Source organism: Chionomys nivalis, chromosome 1 (genome assembly GCF_950005125.1).
Source record: "Chionomys nivalis chromosome 1, mChiNiv1.1, whole genome shotgun sequence".
NCBI lineage: Eukaryota > Metazoa > Chordata > Mammalia > Rodentia > Cricetidae > Chionomys > Chionomys nivalis.
The window spans coordinates 81,423,726-81,441,737 of NC_080086.1; the positions used below are offsets into that span (position 1 = coordinate 81,423,726).

Here is an 18,012-nt window from a genome sequence, read left to right on the forward strand (position 1 = left end):
AACAGGCACATGAAGGGAAGCTGTAATGATCTGCCCATGTCCACTCTCTCCCCTGTCTGCTGAGGTAGGCAGATCTTCCTTCCTGCAACCCGAGTCTCTTCCTTTTCCCTCTCCCCCTCTAAGAGGCAGTTTCTGATTCTCCCCACTTCTCGCCTTCCCCAGTTTCTCTCTCTCTCTCCTCTCTCTCTCTCTCTCTCTCTCTCTCTCTCTCTCTCTCTCTGTCTCTGTCTCTCCTCTTTTCCTTCTCCAACTTACCTTCCATAACCCACAAATATCCAACCTCACTTTGCATGGCATGCCTATCCATCTGTCTCTCACTTGCAGCTTAGCTTCCTGCCCAGGACCAGCTGCCTCCGGAGACCTGTGGCCTGGTCTCATGACGTTTGGATCTGTCTGTTTCCACTTGTGGCCTCTTGCAGCTACTCATGGAACTGCACCATTGCTGCCTGGGACTGGCTGCCCTCGGGACTAGCTGTTTGCTGCCTGCTGCCACATGGCCCACAAATGCTGCTGGGGGAACCTGCAGTGTTTCTGCCTCTGCAGCCACCAAAGATCTGCAGCATTTAAACTTTTACCATTACAGAACCCTTTTAAACTAGGGAATCACATATATATCTGTCTTTTCACCATTTCCATATCTTGTTTACTAAGAGGCCAGAAGAATTCAACAGATCTCCGCAACCTGGAAATACACAAAATTCTGACCAAACTTGTGTGAGTGATAGAAATCAAACTTGGGTACCCAAAAGAATCAATACTACTGTGCCATCTCTCCAGGTCCCAAATGTCATTATAATGCTGATGATTAAGATATCCCAGTGCTTCCTCTGCCTGCTATCACTTGATCGAAAGACTCTGTATATGGCTATCAAAGGATTCAATGAAAAAAAAATATATCAATGCTGCAGACTAACAATGTGAATTATTAGCTTTCTGCTTTAGCAGACATGTCTGACTCCTTTTTCCATGCCTCTCGTATCCCTCTGAAACCAAAGGCCAAATGAAACTCTTTTATAAATTGACATAGACATTTTATCACAAAAACAGAAAAGAAACTAACAAATTCACACAATTTTATACCTCAATTAGTTATTTCATTTAATTGAAGAGATGTATAAAAGCCAAAATCCAAAAGGGTTATTGTCAGGAGCCGTGTCCCCCCAAATTATTATAGGAAGCACCGCTGTGAGGAGTTTTGCAGAGAGCTTTACTTCCCAATTGTACTGAGAATAGTTTTATTGACAAAGCCTATCTCACACCCAAATTAACTGTTAATAGAGAGCTGTTAACGGAACCTGCCACTCTGCCTCCAAGAGAGTCCAGGGAGACGGCTAAGATAATTGCCAGGATGCGCTTCAGACAGCTGACTCCGGCTCACCTCACCCAGGAAGCCCACCTGCCCTGAAGCACAAATGTTGAGCTGCTTCTGCAGTCTGCATTCTGTTTGCTTTGGAGCTGAGGTGTAGACTAAACATTTGACTGTTTTAAACTTTGGGACACAAAAAAACTCATTTTAATTAAAATACTAACCCCTCTTTACTTAAGAAGGGGGAAGATTGGGGTTTTGACTGTTGCTCAGAGACTGGAACTGGTGATATTTGATAACAACAATGTCTGTCAATGTATGTATTCTTACTGGAATTGACCTAATGATATTTGTAACTGCTTATAGATGTTGGAAAAGGTTTGACACATGCTGTAAAGTGTTTTAAGTTTAATGCATATGTTAAAAATTTTAGATTTTGATCCCTTTTACACTGCCCTAATTTTTGGCAGGCAGCACTCATAATCTTATTGTGGAGTAGGCATTTAGGAATGAGGATATACCTTAGGCCGGACTAAACAGTGAATACTGGGTTTGGAAAACGCCCTTTCTTCTTGTCTGGAAGATGGAGCTATTGGTGCCAAAATTATATCATTATATCTTTTATTTGAGGAGCTCCTCACAGTCTTTTCATTAATGATAGATACAGGGGCCCAATGATGGGAGTTAGTGTGGACCCTCGCCTGAACAGCACACCATACAGAGGTTGTAAACACCGGCTCAACATGGCATGGTGCCAGGCACGAGGATCGCCCTCCACATGGCCTAAGACAGGGTGCCCTGTGGTCAAAGACCTGCTTACTTTAGGTCTTGCTAGATACCTTTTATTTGAGGACCTCCAAGGAACTAATGCTACTTATAAGGCACCCCTCTGTTCCCAGGAGAGGTAAATTGCTCCACCACTCGAGAGGAGGGTCCCTCCTTGTCCCAGTCCCTTCTCATTTAGATCTGACACCAGGGTTAGACTCTGACCTGGTGCCCTCCACTTGATAGATGCCTGCTTTTATAAAAGGAAGGGGGATATGTCAGGAGCCGTGTCCCCCCAAATTATTATAGGAAGCACCGCCGTGAGGAGTTTTGCAGAGAGCTCCACTTCCCAATTGTACTGAGAATAGTTTTATTGACAAAGCCTATCTCACACCCAAATTAACTGTTAATAGAGAGCTATCTGTTAACGGAACCTGCCTCACATTCCAGACTATCTAGACAACTAGGTGGGTCAACTTGTGACTTCCTGACCAAGGAATCGTGACCTGACTGATCGTAACCTCTTGGACTACGTGACAGGCGTGGACCACGTGGCAAGACCCTGTGCCCCAGCCCCCCAAGCTCCTCATCCAGGGGCTATATAAGCTGTAACCATGACTCTAATAAAAGGAGGCTTTGACAAATATGCCTAGCCTTCTTCCTCTTATCAACCTATGTCTTTCAGGTGGTGCCTCTCCGTGACCCTGGAATAACTGACCAGCCAGGCGGGTTACAAACCCTAGACAGAGTAACCCGTCGAGGCGGCTACAGGTTATCTGATTGTTTAAACTAATACTTCAAGTGTTACAGCTCTGGAGGGAATAATGTAGAGTCAGGTTATATCTACAGTTGTGAATGGAAGGTATTTAAAGCTGTGAGAAGAAAGTTACTCTGACTGTTGAAAAATCAGTTTATACCTGAAGATTTAGAGGGGTGGCATCCTGGATACCGAAAGGTCCCTTGACTTTTGAAGTCAGTCTATATCTAAATCTGTGAAGAGAAGATATCCAGGATACCTACAGCTGTGAGTAGAAAGGTATCCTGATTTTTGGGAAGTCAGGCTCTAACCGAAGCTATGGAGGGAAGTTATCCTTAATACCTAAGTTTGTGAAGAAAATGGTATCCTTACTATCAGTAGGCATGCCATACCTACAGCTGTGAAGGGAAAGTATGCTGGATACCTACAGCTTTGAGTAGAAAAGTATGCTGACTGTCAGGAAGTCAGGCTACACCTGAAGCTATGGAAGGAAGGTATCCTGGGTTGTTACCTCTCTAAAGAGAAAGGTACACTGAATGTTGGAATGCAGGCTATACCTACACCTGTGAAGTGAAGAAATTCTGGGTATATTCATCTGTGAAGAGAAAGATACCCTGAATGATGGAATTCCAGCTATAAATGAAGTTGTAGAGGGGAGATATCCTGGTTACATAGGGTCCTGAAGAAAAAGGTACCTACTGTACTATCAGAAGTCAGGCTATGCCTACAACTGTGACGAGAACGTATCCTGGAGACCTACAGATATATAGGAAAAAGTATCCTGAGTGTCATGCTATATCTGAATTTGTTCTCTCCACAGGATGCAGCAATCTCTCTTCTCACAAAGAGAGCCTTTACAGCTGGGCCTGACTTCAGTCTGCTAAGAGAGTTTCCCAGCAGAGATATTCATTGCTGCTCTGCTGAACTCCCCTAAGGGAGGTTCCCAGCAGAATTGTCCATTGCTTCTCTGTTTTGTTCCACCAGAGTTTCCTAGCAAAGTTGTCTATTTCATCTCAGTCCCAAACCAAATTGTTATTTCTTTGCTTCACTTGTTTTATTTGGTTTTAGTTCTTCCCCTCCCCTTTGGTTTTTTGAGACAGGGTTTCTCTGTAATTTTTGGAGCCTGTCCTGGAACAAACTTTTGTAGACCAGGCTGGCCTTTAACTCAGAGATCTGCCTGCCTCTGCCTCCTGAGTGCTGGGATTAAAGGAATGTGCCACTACCATCTGGCCACTTCTTATCTTAAGCAAGGGGCGAACTGCTGCAAAAATGTAGCAGTCTCCCACAAAATGGTACTGATTCATTCCTTTAAGGGAGTTTACCAGCAGAGTTGTCCACTGCTTCTCTACTCCAAACAACTAGGGAGTTTATCATTGCTCAGGGGAAAGGTCTTAATCCAAAACTCATTCAAAAGATTTATTTAAAAGGGATTAATTCAGAAGACTGGCTACCTCTGCCAGGGTAGAAAAGAGAAGCTGCCAATTGATTAGAAACAGGGCTTATAAATGGGCAGAGATTTTCCAGGTAGAAGATTTTCCCTGAGTGTTAAAAGTTGCAGACACTTACTGGATTTTGGGCTCTGGAATTGGTTGGTTTTGAGCTCAGGGATTAGTTGATTTTGTGATCAATTGAACAAGGGTAGAGTGTTTATTTGGATCTAGTTTCAGAGACAAAGTGTGTTTCTTTTAATGGCCCCTTTCCACATTTTGGGTCTGATTTTAGGGTCAGGGTGTTTCTTTCACTGGCTCTGGATACAGGGGCTGAAAGTGTTTATGTGGCTCTGGTTTAAGAGTCAGGGTGTTTCTCATTGGCTCCAAGTTTAGGGTGGTGAAAATTTGTCTTTCACTGGCTCTGCTTTCAGGTTTAGGGTGTGTTTTTTTTTCTTTTGTTTGGCCCTTTTACCCTACACATAGGTCTTCATATATTCATTTGTTCCATGAGTATGTGAGTACTTACAATATAAAAATTGATATCATAATATTTGAAAACTTTTTTGACACTGTCAGGCTTTTTCTACAGAATTAATACTCTTCTGTAACTGATTATATTTGTGTTGGATAAAGATTTAAACAGGTATTTTATAGTAAGACCTCAGTATCTTTTTCAGGTAGGCAAAGACTATTGTAATATGAAAATGAATATAAAAACAGATTAACTGCACACAAAAAGTTTCACTCCTTTATAAAGTGCAAAACTTTAGCACACTGACTACATTTACAGGGCTTATCTGTAATATGATTTTACCTCATGATATTAAAGACTAGTGATACATGCAAAGGCTATACCATAATGATTGCATTCATATACTTTCTTTCCAGTGTATTTTCATTTATCTCTTGAAGGTGACTGTGATTAGCTGTCTGGGACCAGCCTCGAGAAAAAAACCAACTCTCTTAAGGGTAAAGGTGTCAGTAATAGAACTATAGTAGATAATATGAATATGAAGACACAAATGAAAAGAATAAAATGGAGAAACACATAAGGTAGTATTAGAAGGGAATTCCAGTGAGTACTGAAAATTTGCCTGCATTTAATTTCCAACTGCTTAAAATATCCTTGACCCCAAAAATGTAGGAGTAAGACAAAAGACTGCAATAACATAGTACAAGGAAATGAACTAGTATTAATTGAAATTTATGAGCTACATGCACAGTTAAAAATTATGTTGATAGAACAAACATGCTTACACCTTAGACCAAAACATTCCGTAGGCAAACCACTCCCTCAGTAGAATCCCAAGTTTCTTCATAAAGAAAACTGGAACTTAGTTGAATCCTTAGAATTTGTTTGAGGTAGGAAGAGATCTACTTCTCTATTCCTGGAGTACAAGTTCTGACAATTAGAAACACCTGTTGAAAATATCCTTGAGAGAACGGAACTCTTGGACCTATATGTTGGTGGGGCATTTGTTTGAGGTAAAGTCACAATAACCTTGAAGGAACTAGAGGAAAGTCCCAATTCTCTGACCTTTAATCAATTGTTAACAGGCTCACAATTTTTTATATATTTATTTATTAAAGATTTCTGCCTCCTCCCCGCCACCGCCTCCCATTTCCCTCCCCCTTCCCCAATCAAGTCCCCCTCCCTCATCAGCCCAAAGAGCAATCAGGGTTCCCTGCCCTGTGGGAAGTCCAAGGACCTCCCACCTCCATCCAGGTCTAGTAAGGTGAGCATCCAAACTGCCTAGGCTCCCACAAAGCCAGTACATGCAGTAGGATCAAACACCCATTGCCATTGTTCTTGAGTTCTCAGTAGTCCTCATTGTCTGCTATGTTCAGCGAGTCCGGTTTTATCCCATGCTTTTTCAGACCCAGGCCAGCTGTCCTTGGTGAGTTCCCGATAGAACATTCCCATTGTCTCAGTGTGTGGGTGCACCCCTCACGGTCCTGAGTTCCTTGCTCTTGCTTTCTCTCCTGCTCCTGATTTGGACCTTGAGATTTCAGTCCAGTGCTCCAATGTGGGTCTCTGTCTCTGTCTCCTTTCATCGCCTGATGAAGGTTAATATTCAGGAGGATGCTTATATGTTTTTCTTTGGGATCACCTTCTTATTTAGCTTCTCTAGGATCACGAATTATAGTCTCAATGTCCTTTATTTATGGCTAGAAACCAAATATGAGTGAGTACATCCCATGTTCCTTTTTTTGGGTCTGGCTTACCTCACTCAGGATAGTGTTTTCTATTTCCGTCCATTTGCCTGCAAAATTCAGGAAGTCATTGTTTTTTACTGCTGAGTAGTACTCTAATATGTATATATTCCATACTTTCTTCATCCATTCTTCCATTGAAGGGCATCTAGGTTGTTTCCAGGTTCTGGCTATTACAAACAATGCTGCTATGAACATAGTTGAGCATATACTTTTGTTGTATGATAGGTCATCTCTTGGGTATATTCCCAAGAGTGCTATTGCTGGGTCCAGGGATAGGTTGATCCCGAATTTCCTGAGAAACCACCACATTGCTTTCCAAAGTGGTTGCACAAGTTTGTATTCCTACCAGCAATGGATGAGTGTACCCCTTTCTCCACAACCTCTCCAGCAAAGGCTATCATTGGTGTTTTTTATTTTAGCCATTCTGACAGGTGTAAGATGGTATCTTAAAGTTGTCTTGATTTGCATTTCCCTGATCACTAAGGAAGTTCAGCATGACCTTAAGTGTCTTTTGGCCATTCTTCTGTTGAGAATTCAGCTCAGTGCCCCGTTTTATAATTGGGTTGATTACATGCTCACAATTTTAGGCCTCCACAATGAGCAGAAGTTTTAACACATATATTCATAGGGTTTCTCTCCAGTATCTGTTCTTTTATGCCTTGAAGTTGACTGATAAAATTCATAGGATTTCTCTCCAGTGTGTGTCCTTTTACGCTGTTGAACAGTATTATGATGACCAAATCCTTTACCATAATGATTACAAGCATAGTCCTCTCGAGTTATGTGTCCTTTTATGCTTTGGAAGAGTGCTGTGATGGGCAAATGGCTTTACGATGCTGATTACATTCATAGGGTTTCTCTCCCGTATGGGATCTTTTATGCTTTTGAATATAACTGTGAGATGCAAAGGCTTTCCCACACTGATTACATTCATAGGGTTTCTCTCCAGTATGTATTCTTATATGAATGTAAAGATAACTCTGCCTTGTAAAGGCTTTACCACACTCATGACATTTATAGGGTTTCTCTCCAGTATGTGTTCTTATATGCCTTTGAAGATCACTGATACATGCAAAGGCTTTACCACACTCATGACATTCATAGGGTTTCTCTCCAGTGTGGGTTCTTTTATGCCTTTGAAGATGACTGTGACATACAAAAGCTTTACCACATTGATTACATCTGTAAGGTTTTTCTCCAGTATGCATTCTTTCATGTGTTCGGAGACTTTTTTGACTTATAAAGGCTTTCCCACACTGATTACATTCATAGGGTTTCTCTCCAGTATGTGTTCTTATATGCCTTTGAAGATCACTGATACATGCAAAGCCTTTACCACAATCATGACATTCATAGGGTTTCTCTCCAGTATGGGTTATTTTATGCCTTTGAAGATGACTGTGACATACAAAAGCTTTACCACATTGATTACATTCGTAAGGTTTTTCTCCAGTATGCATTCTTTCATGTGTTCGGAGATTTTTCTGACTTACCAAAGCTTTCCCACACTGATTACATTCATAGGGTTTCTCTCCAGTATGTGTTCTTTTATGAATATGAAGATAACCCTGCCTTGCAAAGGCTTTCCCACACTGATTACATTCATAGGGTTTCTCTCCAGCATGTGTTCTTATATGTCTTTGAAGATCACTGATACATACAAAGGCTTTACTACACTGATTACATTCATAGGGTTTCTCTCCAGTGTGTCTCATTACATGTCTTTGAAGTTCACTGATACATAAAAAGGCTTTACCACACTCATGACATTCATAGGGTTTCTCTCCAGTATGGGTTCTTTTATGCCTTTGAAGATGACTATGACATACAAAAGCTTTACCACATTGATTACATTCGTAAGGTTTTTCTCCAGTTTGTCTTATTATATGCCTTTGAAGATGACTGATACATGTAAAGGCTTTATCACATTCATTACATCCATATGCTTTCTGTCCAGTATGTGTTCTATTAGGCATTTGAAGACGACTGTGATGTACAAAGTCTTTATCATACTGATTACATTCATACGGTTTCACTTTAGGATTTGTTCTTTCATGCCTTTGAAGATGACTGTCATATCCAAGGGCTTTAAGACACTGAGTAGATAAAGAAGGTTTCTCTCCAGTTTGACTTTTTTTCTGCCTGTAAGTATAATGGGATATGTATAAGCACTATTATATTCAATACACTGTTAAATGTTTATATCTATATGAATTAATTTTACAATTTGGTCTAATCATAAAGAAGAATTAGATCTTATGGGTTTATTACTGTGAATACATTCAGGTTGTTCCCCTTTATTAAGGGTTGTTTTGCATCTTTGAGGATACTTCTGATTGTAAGATACTTTTTTACATGGTTCATATTTACAGAAACTTTTTTATATACATGATAATGCAAACATATGAGGAAAACTGGAAAAACTCAGAGTTTTACCATGCTTATTGCATTCATGAAGTTTCCTATTCTGTGAGTGATATGACATTTGCTAAGTGACCTACAATAAACAAAAGTATTTACAAAGTCTTAGTACTGATGTAGCTTTTCTGCAATGTGTATTTGCTGATGCATTAATGATGAAACTGGAAAACCAATTACTTGTATACTTGAATCAAACTCAACAAGTATAATTCACATGGAGACTGCTATGATTCTTCTAATTATTCTGAGATAGAAGTATGTTTTGCCTTTCCATATACGTATGCTCAGATGACTTGATTGTATAGTGACATATGATATACTAAGTAAAAGAATAATAATAAATAAAAGACTTCAATATTGAATTCACACAGTATGACTTTCTGTACTCATAGACATGTGGTATAGAGATTATCAGCTGAGGCATCGTTTCCTTGACTTCTTTCATAAAGAATGCCTTGTGAATGCAATTCACCTACCTGAAATTGCACTTTATAGTTTTGTGAGAATTTAATAATCAGTGATACACTTTAAGCTGTTCTTAATTACACTATTGCTTTTGATAAAAACTTCCAGGACACAATAAAATTTCTTAAGATGCACATTTGTATCAACTTTCTCATGAAAGTTACCTTTCATACCATGTAGAATGTTGCCAATGTTGTTCAATAGTATGGTCTTCCCAATTGTATCCTAAAATATAATACCAGAAAATGCATGTTTTATTATTAAAAATTGTGCAAAATTTCAATTACTACCTTTAACGAACCTCAAACACTGCTTGATTTATTCACTCCATTCTTCTTTCTCAATCAAATTACAAGAGAGCATCAATAATTAATGAATGGTTGTCCCCTTATTTTAAATTATAATGGAAAAGTTCAGCTTACCTATAATAGTGAGGTTCCTGTAGGTCTCTAGCATCACATCTTTGTAGAGATTCTTCTGGGAAGGTTCCAGCAATGCCCATTCTTCCCAAGTGAAGTCAACATGCACATCACCATAGGTAACTGCATTCTTAAATATCCCATACATGTGTATAAAAGAAAGCATGACACTGACTATATTACATAAATACTTCTTTGACACTACAGTCAAAAGTTTCTGGTAATCCCATCAGATAGTCCATAGCATAGACAAAATTTAATCACCAAGTCACTTTAAAGGGAAACTGATTAAGAGGTTCACCTCTGTCATTTCTCTATCCTTTGAATGGGGTGTCACCTTGTAAGAGAAATGTTTATTATAAAAACATAGACAAATAAACAGATCAACAATACAGAGTACAAGAGAGAAATTTTATGAACAATTAATTCCTACTTAAAAAAACAAAAAATAAGATGGGCAAGCTGGGTGCATTCGCTCATGCCTTTAATCAGAAAGCACAGGAGTGTATATATGTGCCTCTGAGTTGAATGTAAGCCTAGTGTATGCAATCTCTTCCAGGATAGTCAGAAGTACATAGTAAGACCATTTCCCATGGAAAAATCAGTCAAACAATCAGAAACAATAGAAAGAACATTGGGTTTTCATTGAAGTTTCTACAAAGAGTTATGCATTCATTCCAGTTCTGTATTCATCTTCCAGAAACCTGATGTGTCCCAATTAGAACTGTAACATGAATAAAATTTTACTAAAAGGCAGTGCAAGTTTAAAAGTTTACAAAGGAACAGACTAAAACCTTAACAATACAAATGTTGATCACAAATAACACAGGGCAGGAGAGATGCCCTAATATTAAAGAGTCCTCACTGGTCTTGTTTATAGGTGGGCTCATTTGCTAGAGCTTAAATGGGGGATCACACCTAACCATTGTTTCAAATTTAGGGTTTCTGCGACCAGCTTTTTTATCACTGTAAGAACCATGTAACCACATGGTACATGTTCATGCATACAGTTACTCATATTCAATAAAAGTTTCAAAATTAACACAAGAGCTGGAAAAAGGTGATGTACCTGCAATCCAATGACTCAGAAGGCTCAGAGAGTATTAATGCCATGAATAAATGCCCTGCTTGGAAATATACTGAATCCCTCTGCCAAACTTTAAAAATTCAAGATATGGGTGACAAAATTATCCAATAATATCAAAACAAAAAAGCCAGGAATGTTGGTCCACCTTAAATCCCAGAACTTGGGAGACAGAGTCAAGTGATATCTGAGTTTGAGGCCAACCTGGTGTACAGGACTACTTTTAGTACAGCTAGGTCTACATAGACAAACCTTTACTTCAAAAACATACAAAGAAAACAATTTTAAAAAGCAAACTACCAAACTGCATTAGCACTGAATAGCAACTACTTCTACTAAACCTTTCATGATTTAGTGTTTCAGTCTATAATTGTGGAGAAGGCAAGATAGCACAAGAAGGAACCTGGATGATTAGTTTCACCACAGCATAGTAGATACAAAGAACAGGGGATGTATTGAAGCAATAGTGACTCATATCACATCCCCAATAATGAATTTTATCCAGAAAGGTTCCCCCTACTAATGGTTTCACAACCAATCAAAAGAAAATCACCAAGGAGACACACTTGACCAAATACAACTTCCTATCTGTTTTTCACTCATCAACTACATTCTGACCCAGACCATTATAGGCTCATGGTCATCAGTGATGAAAATGCTTTTGTCACTTCAATAATCCGCATAGTCCACACCAGCACCTACAGTATTTAAAGGTCCAAAGTTTCCTCTTACACTGCAGACAATCTTTTGACAATGACATCTTTCCAACAAACAATGGAACAAGATACCATTCACATCCCAAAGAGAAATGGACACATAGTGAGGGAAGATTGGACCAAGAAAGACTGAAGCACAGCAGGTCATACATCATGTCCTGTAGCTCTGTCTCAGATTTGTGGGGCTTTAGTTTTATAAGACTTAGATGGTCCTAACCTGCAACTTCTCCTACATCTTTATCTTTGGTTACTTCTATTCCCTATATGCAGCTATCTTTCCATGGAATGTGTCTCATAGCTTAGGTATCTCACCATTTTGTATTATCAAAATGCAATTCAACATGTTGTGGAATATTCTTTTAGGATGTGTTATATTTGTTTATGCTGTGGAACATTTGAATTAATGCTGCAAGGATATTTTGCATTTTTATGCTGTGTTTGTTCAACTTTGTGAAAACATGATACCTTGATGCCTAAATCACTTGGTTGGTCAAAAAAGAGCTGAATGACAAATAGATAGACAGTAAAGAATAGGAGGGGATGCCAGGCAGAAAGAATAAATGGAAAGAAAAATGTAGAAAGAGAAATCGAAGGAAAAGCAAGGAAATAAGAGTATACCAAGGGCCAGACAGCCAGCTACACAGAAAGTCAGGGAGTAAGTAATAAAGAAAGGTATACAGAATAGAAGAAGATAGAACTCCAGAGGCAAAAGGTTGATATGACAATTTAAGAAAAACTGCCAAGAAACTAGTTAAACTAAGGCCAGATATGTCTAAATAATAATAATAAAAATCTTTGTTATTTAATGAGGAGTCAATTTGTGGCAAGATATTTCTAAGTAATAATAAAAAAAAAATCAGTGTTATTTATTGGGGAGCCGAGTTGTAAGCCCCCAAAAACAGCAAAAAAAAAAAAAAACAAAAAACAAAAAACCAAATCCTAAATATAATTTTTTATACAACATGGGACTCATATTTCATGTGTCCTCTAAGAGTTTCTGCCTTAAAGCAAATGCTTAAGCAGCAGGTACATAAAAAAAAAAAATCTAAGTAAATAAAAGGTCTGCAGAAGCATGACCATTGGCTTCCTAAAGCTACAACGGTAGAAAGTACTTCCCAAAGTACATCTCCAACCAGACTGTGAGCTTGGCTTTCATGCCCAGAGTAGTGGGAACAGCCAGCAGCAAAACTCATGGCAGAGGTCCATGCCACATAGGAGATAAAAGGCTCATGTGGTCATACAATACAGTAGAAGAGGTTCAGACTGAGAAACCTATGAAAAGTTTCCAGTGTGTTTTACAATATACATAGGCTTAAAAAAGACAAGAAAATTTATATAAGAGGTATAGAAAGAAATAGTTCAAAAAATAATAATGTCTTTAAAGAGATAGTAAAAGTAATATAAAACAGGGAGGCAGGTAATATAGGAAATAAACAGGGATTCTGGATCTTCTATACTATTATGCTGATTTTCAATTTTTTGATGTATGACAAGCAAGAGACAGTTTCTGAAAAACTTGGAAATGTAAACAGGGCTGCCAACCTAAATCAACCTAGATACTTTAGGCTATCTTAATTTGAAAAATAAGTCAAATGTATATGTAAAATGGAAATTAAAAATGATTTGGAGAAGAGGTTTTACTTTGGTTTCTGTAGGAGGCAAAAGATTGTGGAATTCTTCAGGAATAATATTGATCAGGTTTGATCAGGGATGACCTCCAAAAACTTGACCTGTGAAATCTAACAACCAATATTATAGCTGGTTTACCCAAGACTTTTCCATTATCTCAAATTTTTCTCCAGGACCTCTAAAGGTGTCTTTTCCTACATTTGGCAGGAAAGAATCAAGAGAATCCTCCACCTCCAATTCCAAGAGATTTTTATGGAGGCTTTTGGTTATATGGTGGACTACGGATGTTTGTTATCATTTGTGGGAATATAGCAGATTGATAGAAATTTAAAGTTACTTTGTCACAGTGTATTTATGTTTCTACTTTGGTTTAAGGTATTGTCCCCATGCCACTCATTTAAAAATTTAAGATAAAATTCTAGTTTTTTAAGGTTATTATAATAAACTATTTAGGATAATAAAAAAAACCCACAGGTTAGCTGAAAGGAGGTCATGCACATCTCTAATCCCAGCACTTCAAAAGCATAAGCAGGTACATCAATGGGAGTTCAAGACTGGGTCTACAGAATGAGTGGCAGGAGTGGCAGGAACAGATCCAGAACTACATACAGACACTGTGTCACAAAATAATTGAAAAAACCACAGGTTAGTATATAGTCAGTTATAATAATCAATTTTGAACATCAAGTATGTTTTCAAGTTCATATATACGTACATTGAATAGACAAATGGTTTTCAAGCACTTCAAAGATCTATGAACTGATGGAGGAAGGTCATTGGCTAATAAAGAAACTGCCTTGGCCCATTTGATTGGCCAGCCTTTAGGTGGGTGGAGTAAAAAGAATAGAATGATGGGAGGAAGAGGAAGTGAGCTCAGATGCAGGGTAGCTCCTCTCAGAGCCAGAAGCGATGAAGCAAGCTGCCAGGTCAGACATGCCGAATCTTTCCTGGTAAGACTGATGCTACACAGATTATTAGAGATGGGTTGATCGGGATATGAGAATTAACCAGTAAGGGCTAGAGCTAATGGGCCAAGCAGTGTTTAAAAGAATACCGTTTGTGTGTCATTATTTTGGGGCATAAGCTAGCCAGGCAGCCATGAGCCGGGCTGTGGGAAGAGGCCCGCAGCTCCCTACAACAATGAACTATATCATTTTATTACTTCAGAGATGCCAGACATTGAAAAACTCCATTGGAGTTTGCTTTCATTGTGACAAGACTAGCTACTAGGCAAGAAACTGCTCTTGCCCTTGACTGCTCATAATGTGCTATACAGACAGGAAATGCAGGACACACAGAAATAGACTGTCTAACTTTGCCAAAACAAGACAGGATAATTCCGGCTTCACAGAAGGATATGCCATATTTTCTCCAAGACATATAAGAAAGCAACTGATGAACTTTGTGAGTACAAGGCAGGATATTACTTTGAATTTCATGCTTCACTGAAAAATTTACCAGATATTCTGGGCCTATTGAATGAATTTGGTTGCCCCAACATTTCAGAGGAACTGTGGATGATTGTTCTGCAAGCCAAATGTCCCTGATTTTAGATAATATCATATCTTTCTGAGTCTTTGATGAAATTGAAGACTACTTAGTTATAGTTGCAGTTTTCCTTAGGATAGAAAATATGTTAGGAGTAAAACTTTGAATTCACTAAGATAGGATAGATAATGCATTACTTTCTCTGAATATATTACCTACAAATGGAAAGATTACTTGATGTGGGATTCCCCTCTGTATGCTGCGATTACCACTGGTTAATAAAGAAACTGCTTTATAGGGCTATAGCAGGAAAGAACAGAGCTAAGCAGGGAAAACTAAACTGAATACTGGGAGAAAGAAGGTGGAGTCATAAGACTCCATGTAGGCCTGCCAGAGACAGACGCTGGGGATGGAATTTTACCTGGTAAGCCAAAGCTACACGGTGATATACAGATTAATGGAGATGGGTTAGTATAGGATATAAGAGTTAGCCAAAAATATGCTAAAGCTATTGGCCAAACTCTAGCATGAGGGCCTGCTTGTTGGGGTTTCTGTCCTCCCACCAAGTCCCACAGGCATTTGGCCCCAAAGAAAATCACACAGAAGGTCTACATAAGTTATAAAACTGATTGGCTCATTAGCTCAATCTTTTTATTAGCTCTTGTAACATATATTAACCCATTATTCTTATCTAGATTAGCAACATGGCTTGATATCATTTTCGGCAGGGTAGGTCACATCTTGCTTCTTCTGTGATCTGGGCAAGACTGCAGGAAGAGCTTCCTTCTTCCCAGAATACTCCTGTTCTCATTGCCCTGCCTCTACTTCCTGTCTGGTTGTCCCACCTATACGTCCTGCCTGGCTACTGGCCAATCAGCATTTATTTAAAACATGATTGACAGAATACAGACAATTTTCCCATACCACCAAACAGCACTGCAAATAATATACTTTCTGGCGGATATTTACAGCTGGAAACAAACAGGTGGACTCATGCTAAAAACTGGCACATATGTGGCCAACTAAAATCCACTTAAAACCTGAGAGAGTTTGAGAAGTAATTCTAGCCCTTTCAAAAATACAAACAAACAAACAAAAAACCAGAGTAAAACATGGCTTAATGCCATGGCTCCATTAGAGAGGTTATTCTGATTTAGTGGTAGCAGGAAAAAAACCCAGGGTTTGGAAAGGCTGGCTTTCTGACCCATGCTTCCAATAAAACTCTGACAAGGGCTAGTTATGAAACATTTAAATGCAGTTTGTGAGCAGAGTACTACAACTTGTTTAATGGCAACACAGACCTGCTGTGTGCCTGAAAATGGGGCTGTGAGAATGGTTCACAATAAACAGACCTCTGTTCCACCATGGTGGACTGGGTGGAGCCAAAAGGTAAAGCAGTCTTAGTACTAGTCAGACCTCGGTTTGGCATTTTAAGAAGTCCTTCTGGACAGAAAAGAATTACAGATACACAACAGGACAGATTTAGACAAAAAAAAGACTTCTAAAAGAGACACATTAAGTTTAAAAAAAATGTATGTATGCTTGCGAGAGAGAAAAAGAGTAAAAATACAGTAAATGTAAGATAAAAGTACAGACAATCATAGATTAAAGGATGAAATATAATAAAATAAATATTAAACTTGTAGAAAAAGTTAATAGAGTAATAAAAATAAGCCATGTGAAGATGGAATATACACAGAGTCTGAATTATGCATTATTGTGATTTTTGAATTTTTTGATTATTAAAGAGTTACATAATGAGAGATACTTCATTGTATGGGCTGCTAAAGTAAACCAACATAAAAGAATATTGACTTCCAAATTTGGGTCTAAGGATTTGTTGCTTTGGAAAAGAGATTCTTCTTTTGTTTCCACAAAGGATGAGAACCTGTGCCTTCATTCCAGGCTAGTATGGTTTGAAGGACCAAGATCCCCCAAAAGGTCACTGTGAACACCCAGAAAAATTACTTCACTCAATGAAAAGCAAGAAGCAGTTTGGAGAGAACTACACCCATACTCCCAAATGTTTCTTATAAATGATTGTTTACATTTAGAGAGGGATATTCTATAGATATTTGCATTAGTATGGATCTTGGTTTGTTGATACAAATTTAAGGTTCATATTTATTATATATATATATATCTGCACTTGATTAAGATATTGTTTGTTCAGATTAAAAATTTTAATCTATAATTAAGAAATATATGTTAATAGAGAATCATCTATAATAGTCAAGCTTGTAGTCACGTTAGTTAGGTTTTCTAGATATACAGATATATTTTAGTGAGATACATAATCCTCAAACCTTTCAAAGACCTTTAGAATATGGCATTTAAAATGTATGTTTTAAGAGTTTAATACTTTTTATGACAGTGCAAAACATCATCTTGGTTGGTACAGGACCAATGACTTCAAGAAGAAGATGGGTGTCAAAGAGGCTCTTTATGGAGTTTGCTAGCCATTTGGGCAGGAAACTTCTTTTCCTGAACTGCTTGCCTGGACTCGCAGTACCCAGAGAGAAATGACTGCTAAACTTGCCTAAGGCTGAGACTGCCCTTTATGGTTCCTGCTTCATAAAACAGTCTGCAAAACATTCTCTAGGACTCAGAAGAAAGTGACTGACAAAGTGCCAATATAGGTAGAACTGTCTTTAAATTTCCTGTTCCACTGAAAAGTATGATGGAAGCTATGGGCCTGTAGGCTGAATATGGATGCCCCAAAACTACAGAAGAACTTTGGGTGACTGTCCAGAAGTGAGATGTTTCTGACAATTCTAGACTTTTGAAGTTGTTTATGATGCACTCCCTGTTTACTTAGGTAATATTATATCCTCCTGGATTCTTTGTAAAGCAAAGGGCACAATCAATAAGACAAAAAGGCTGCCTACTGAATGGGAAAGAAATCTTCACCAACCCCATATCAGACAAAGGAGTGGTCTCCAAAATATATAAAGAACTCAAGAAATTAAACATTAAAATTCTAAATAGCCCAATTAAAAAGTGGTGTATTGAACTAAACCGAAAATTCTCAAGAGAAGAATTTCAAATGGCCATAAGATTCTTAAGGACATGTTCAACTTTCTTAGCTATTAGGGAAATGAAATCAAAAGAACTCTGAGATACCATCTTATTCCTATCAGAATGGCTAAGATCAAAAACACTATGCTGAAGAGGATGCTGATCAAGGGGAACACTCATCCATTGCTGGTGGGAATGCAAACTTTCCAACCAATTTGGAAATCAGTGTGGCATTTTTCAGAAAACTGGGAATCAACCTACCTCAAAAAAAAAAAAGAAAGAAAAAGAAAAAAGGAA

The 18,012-nt window shown here is 38.3% G+C and overlaps 2 protein-coding genes across 5 annotated transcripts in view; both read right to left on the bottom strand.

Annotated features, from left to right (window-relative positions):
• Positions 1–18,012, bottom strand: part of LOC130870613 (zinc finger protein 431-like) — a 129,060-nt gene that overhangs the window by 43,033 nt on the left and 68,015 nt on the right. The window lies entirely within an intron of this gene.
• The window catches only part of LOC130870673 (zinc finger protein 431-like), an 80,199-nt gene continuing 68,099 nt past the window's right edge, over positions 5,913–18,012 (bottom strand). For all 4 annotated transcript variants that reach the window (XM_057763416.1, XM_057763407.1, XM_057763424.1 and 1 more), the window contains 3 exons: positions 9,784–9,910; positions 9,526–9,586; positions 5,913–8,617 (listed from right to left, as the gene is read on the bottom strand). In XM_057763416.1, the coding sequence (XP_057619399.1) occupies positions 7,267–8,617; positions 9,526–9,586; positions 9,784–9,817 (1,446 nt within the window). In that variant the 5' untranslated portion in view covers positions 9,818–9,910 and the 3' untranslated portion in view covers positions 5,913–7,266. The remainder of the gene's footprint in view (positions 8,618–9,525; positions 9,587–9,783; positions 9,911–18,012) is intronic.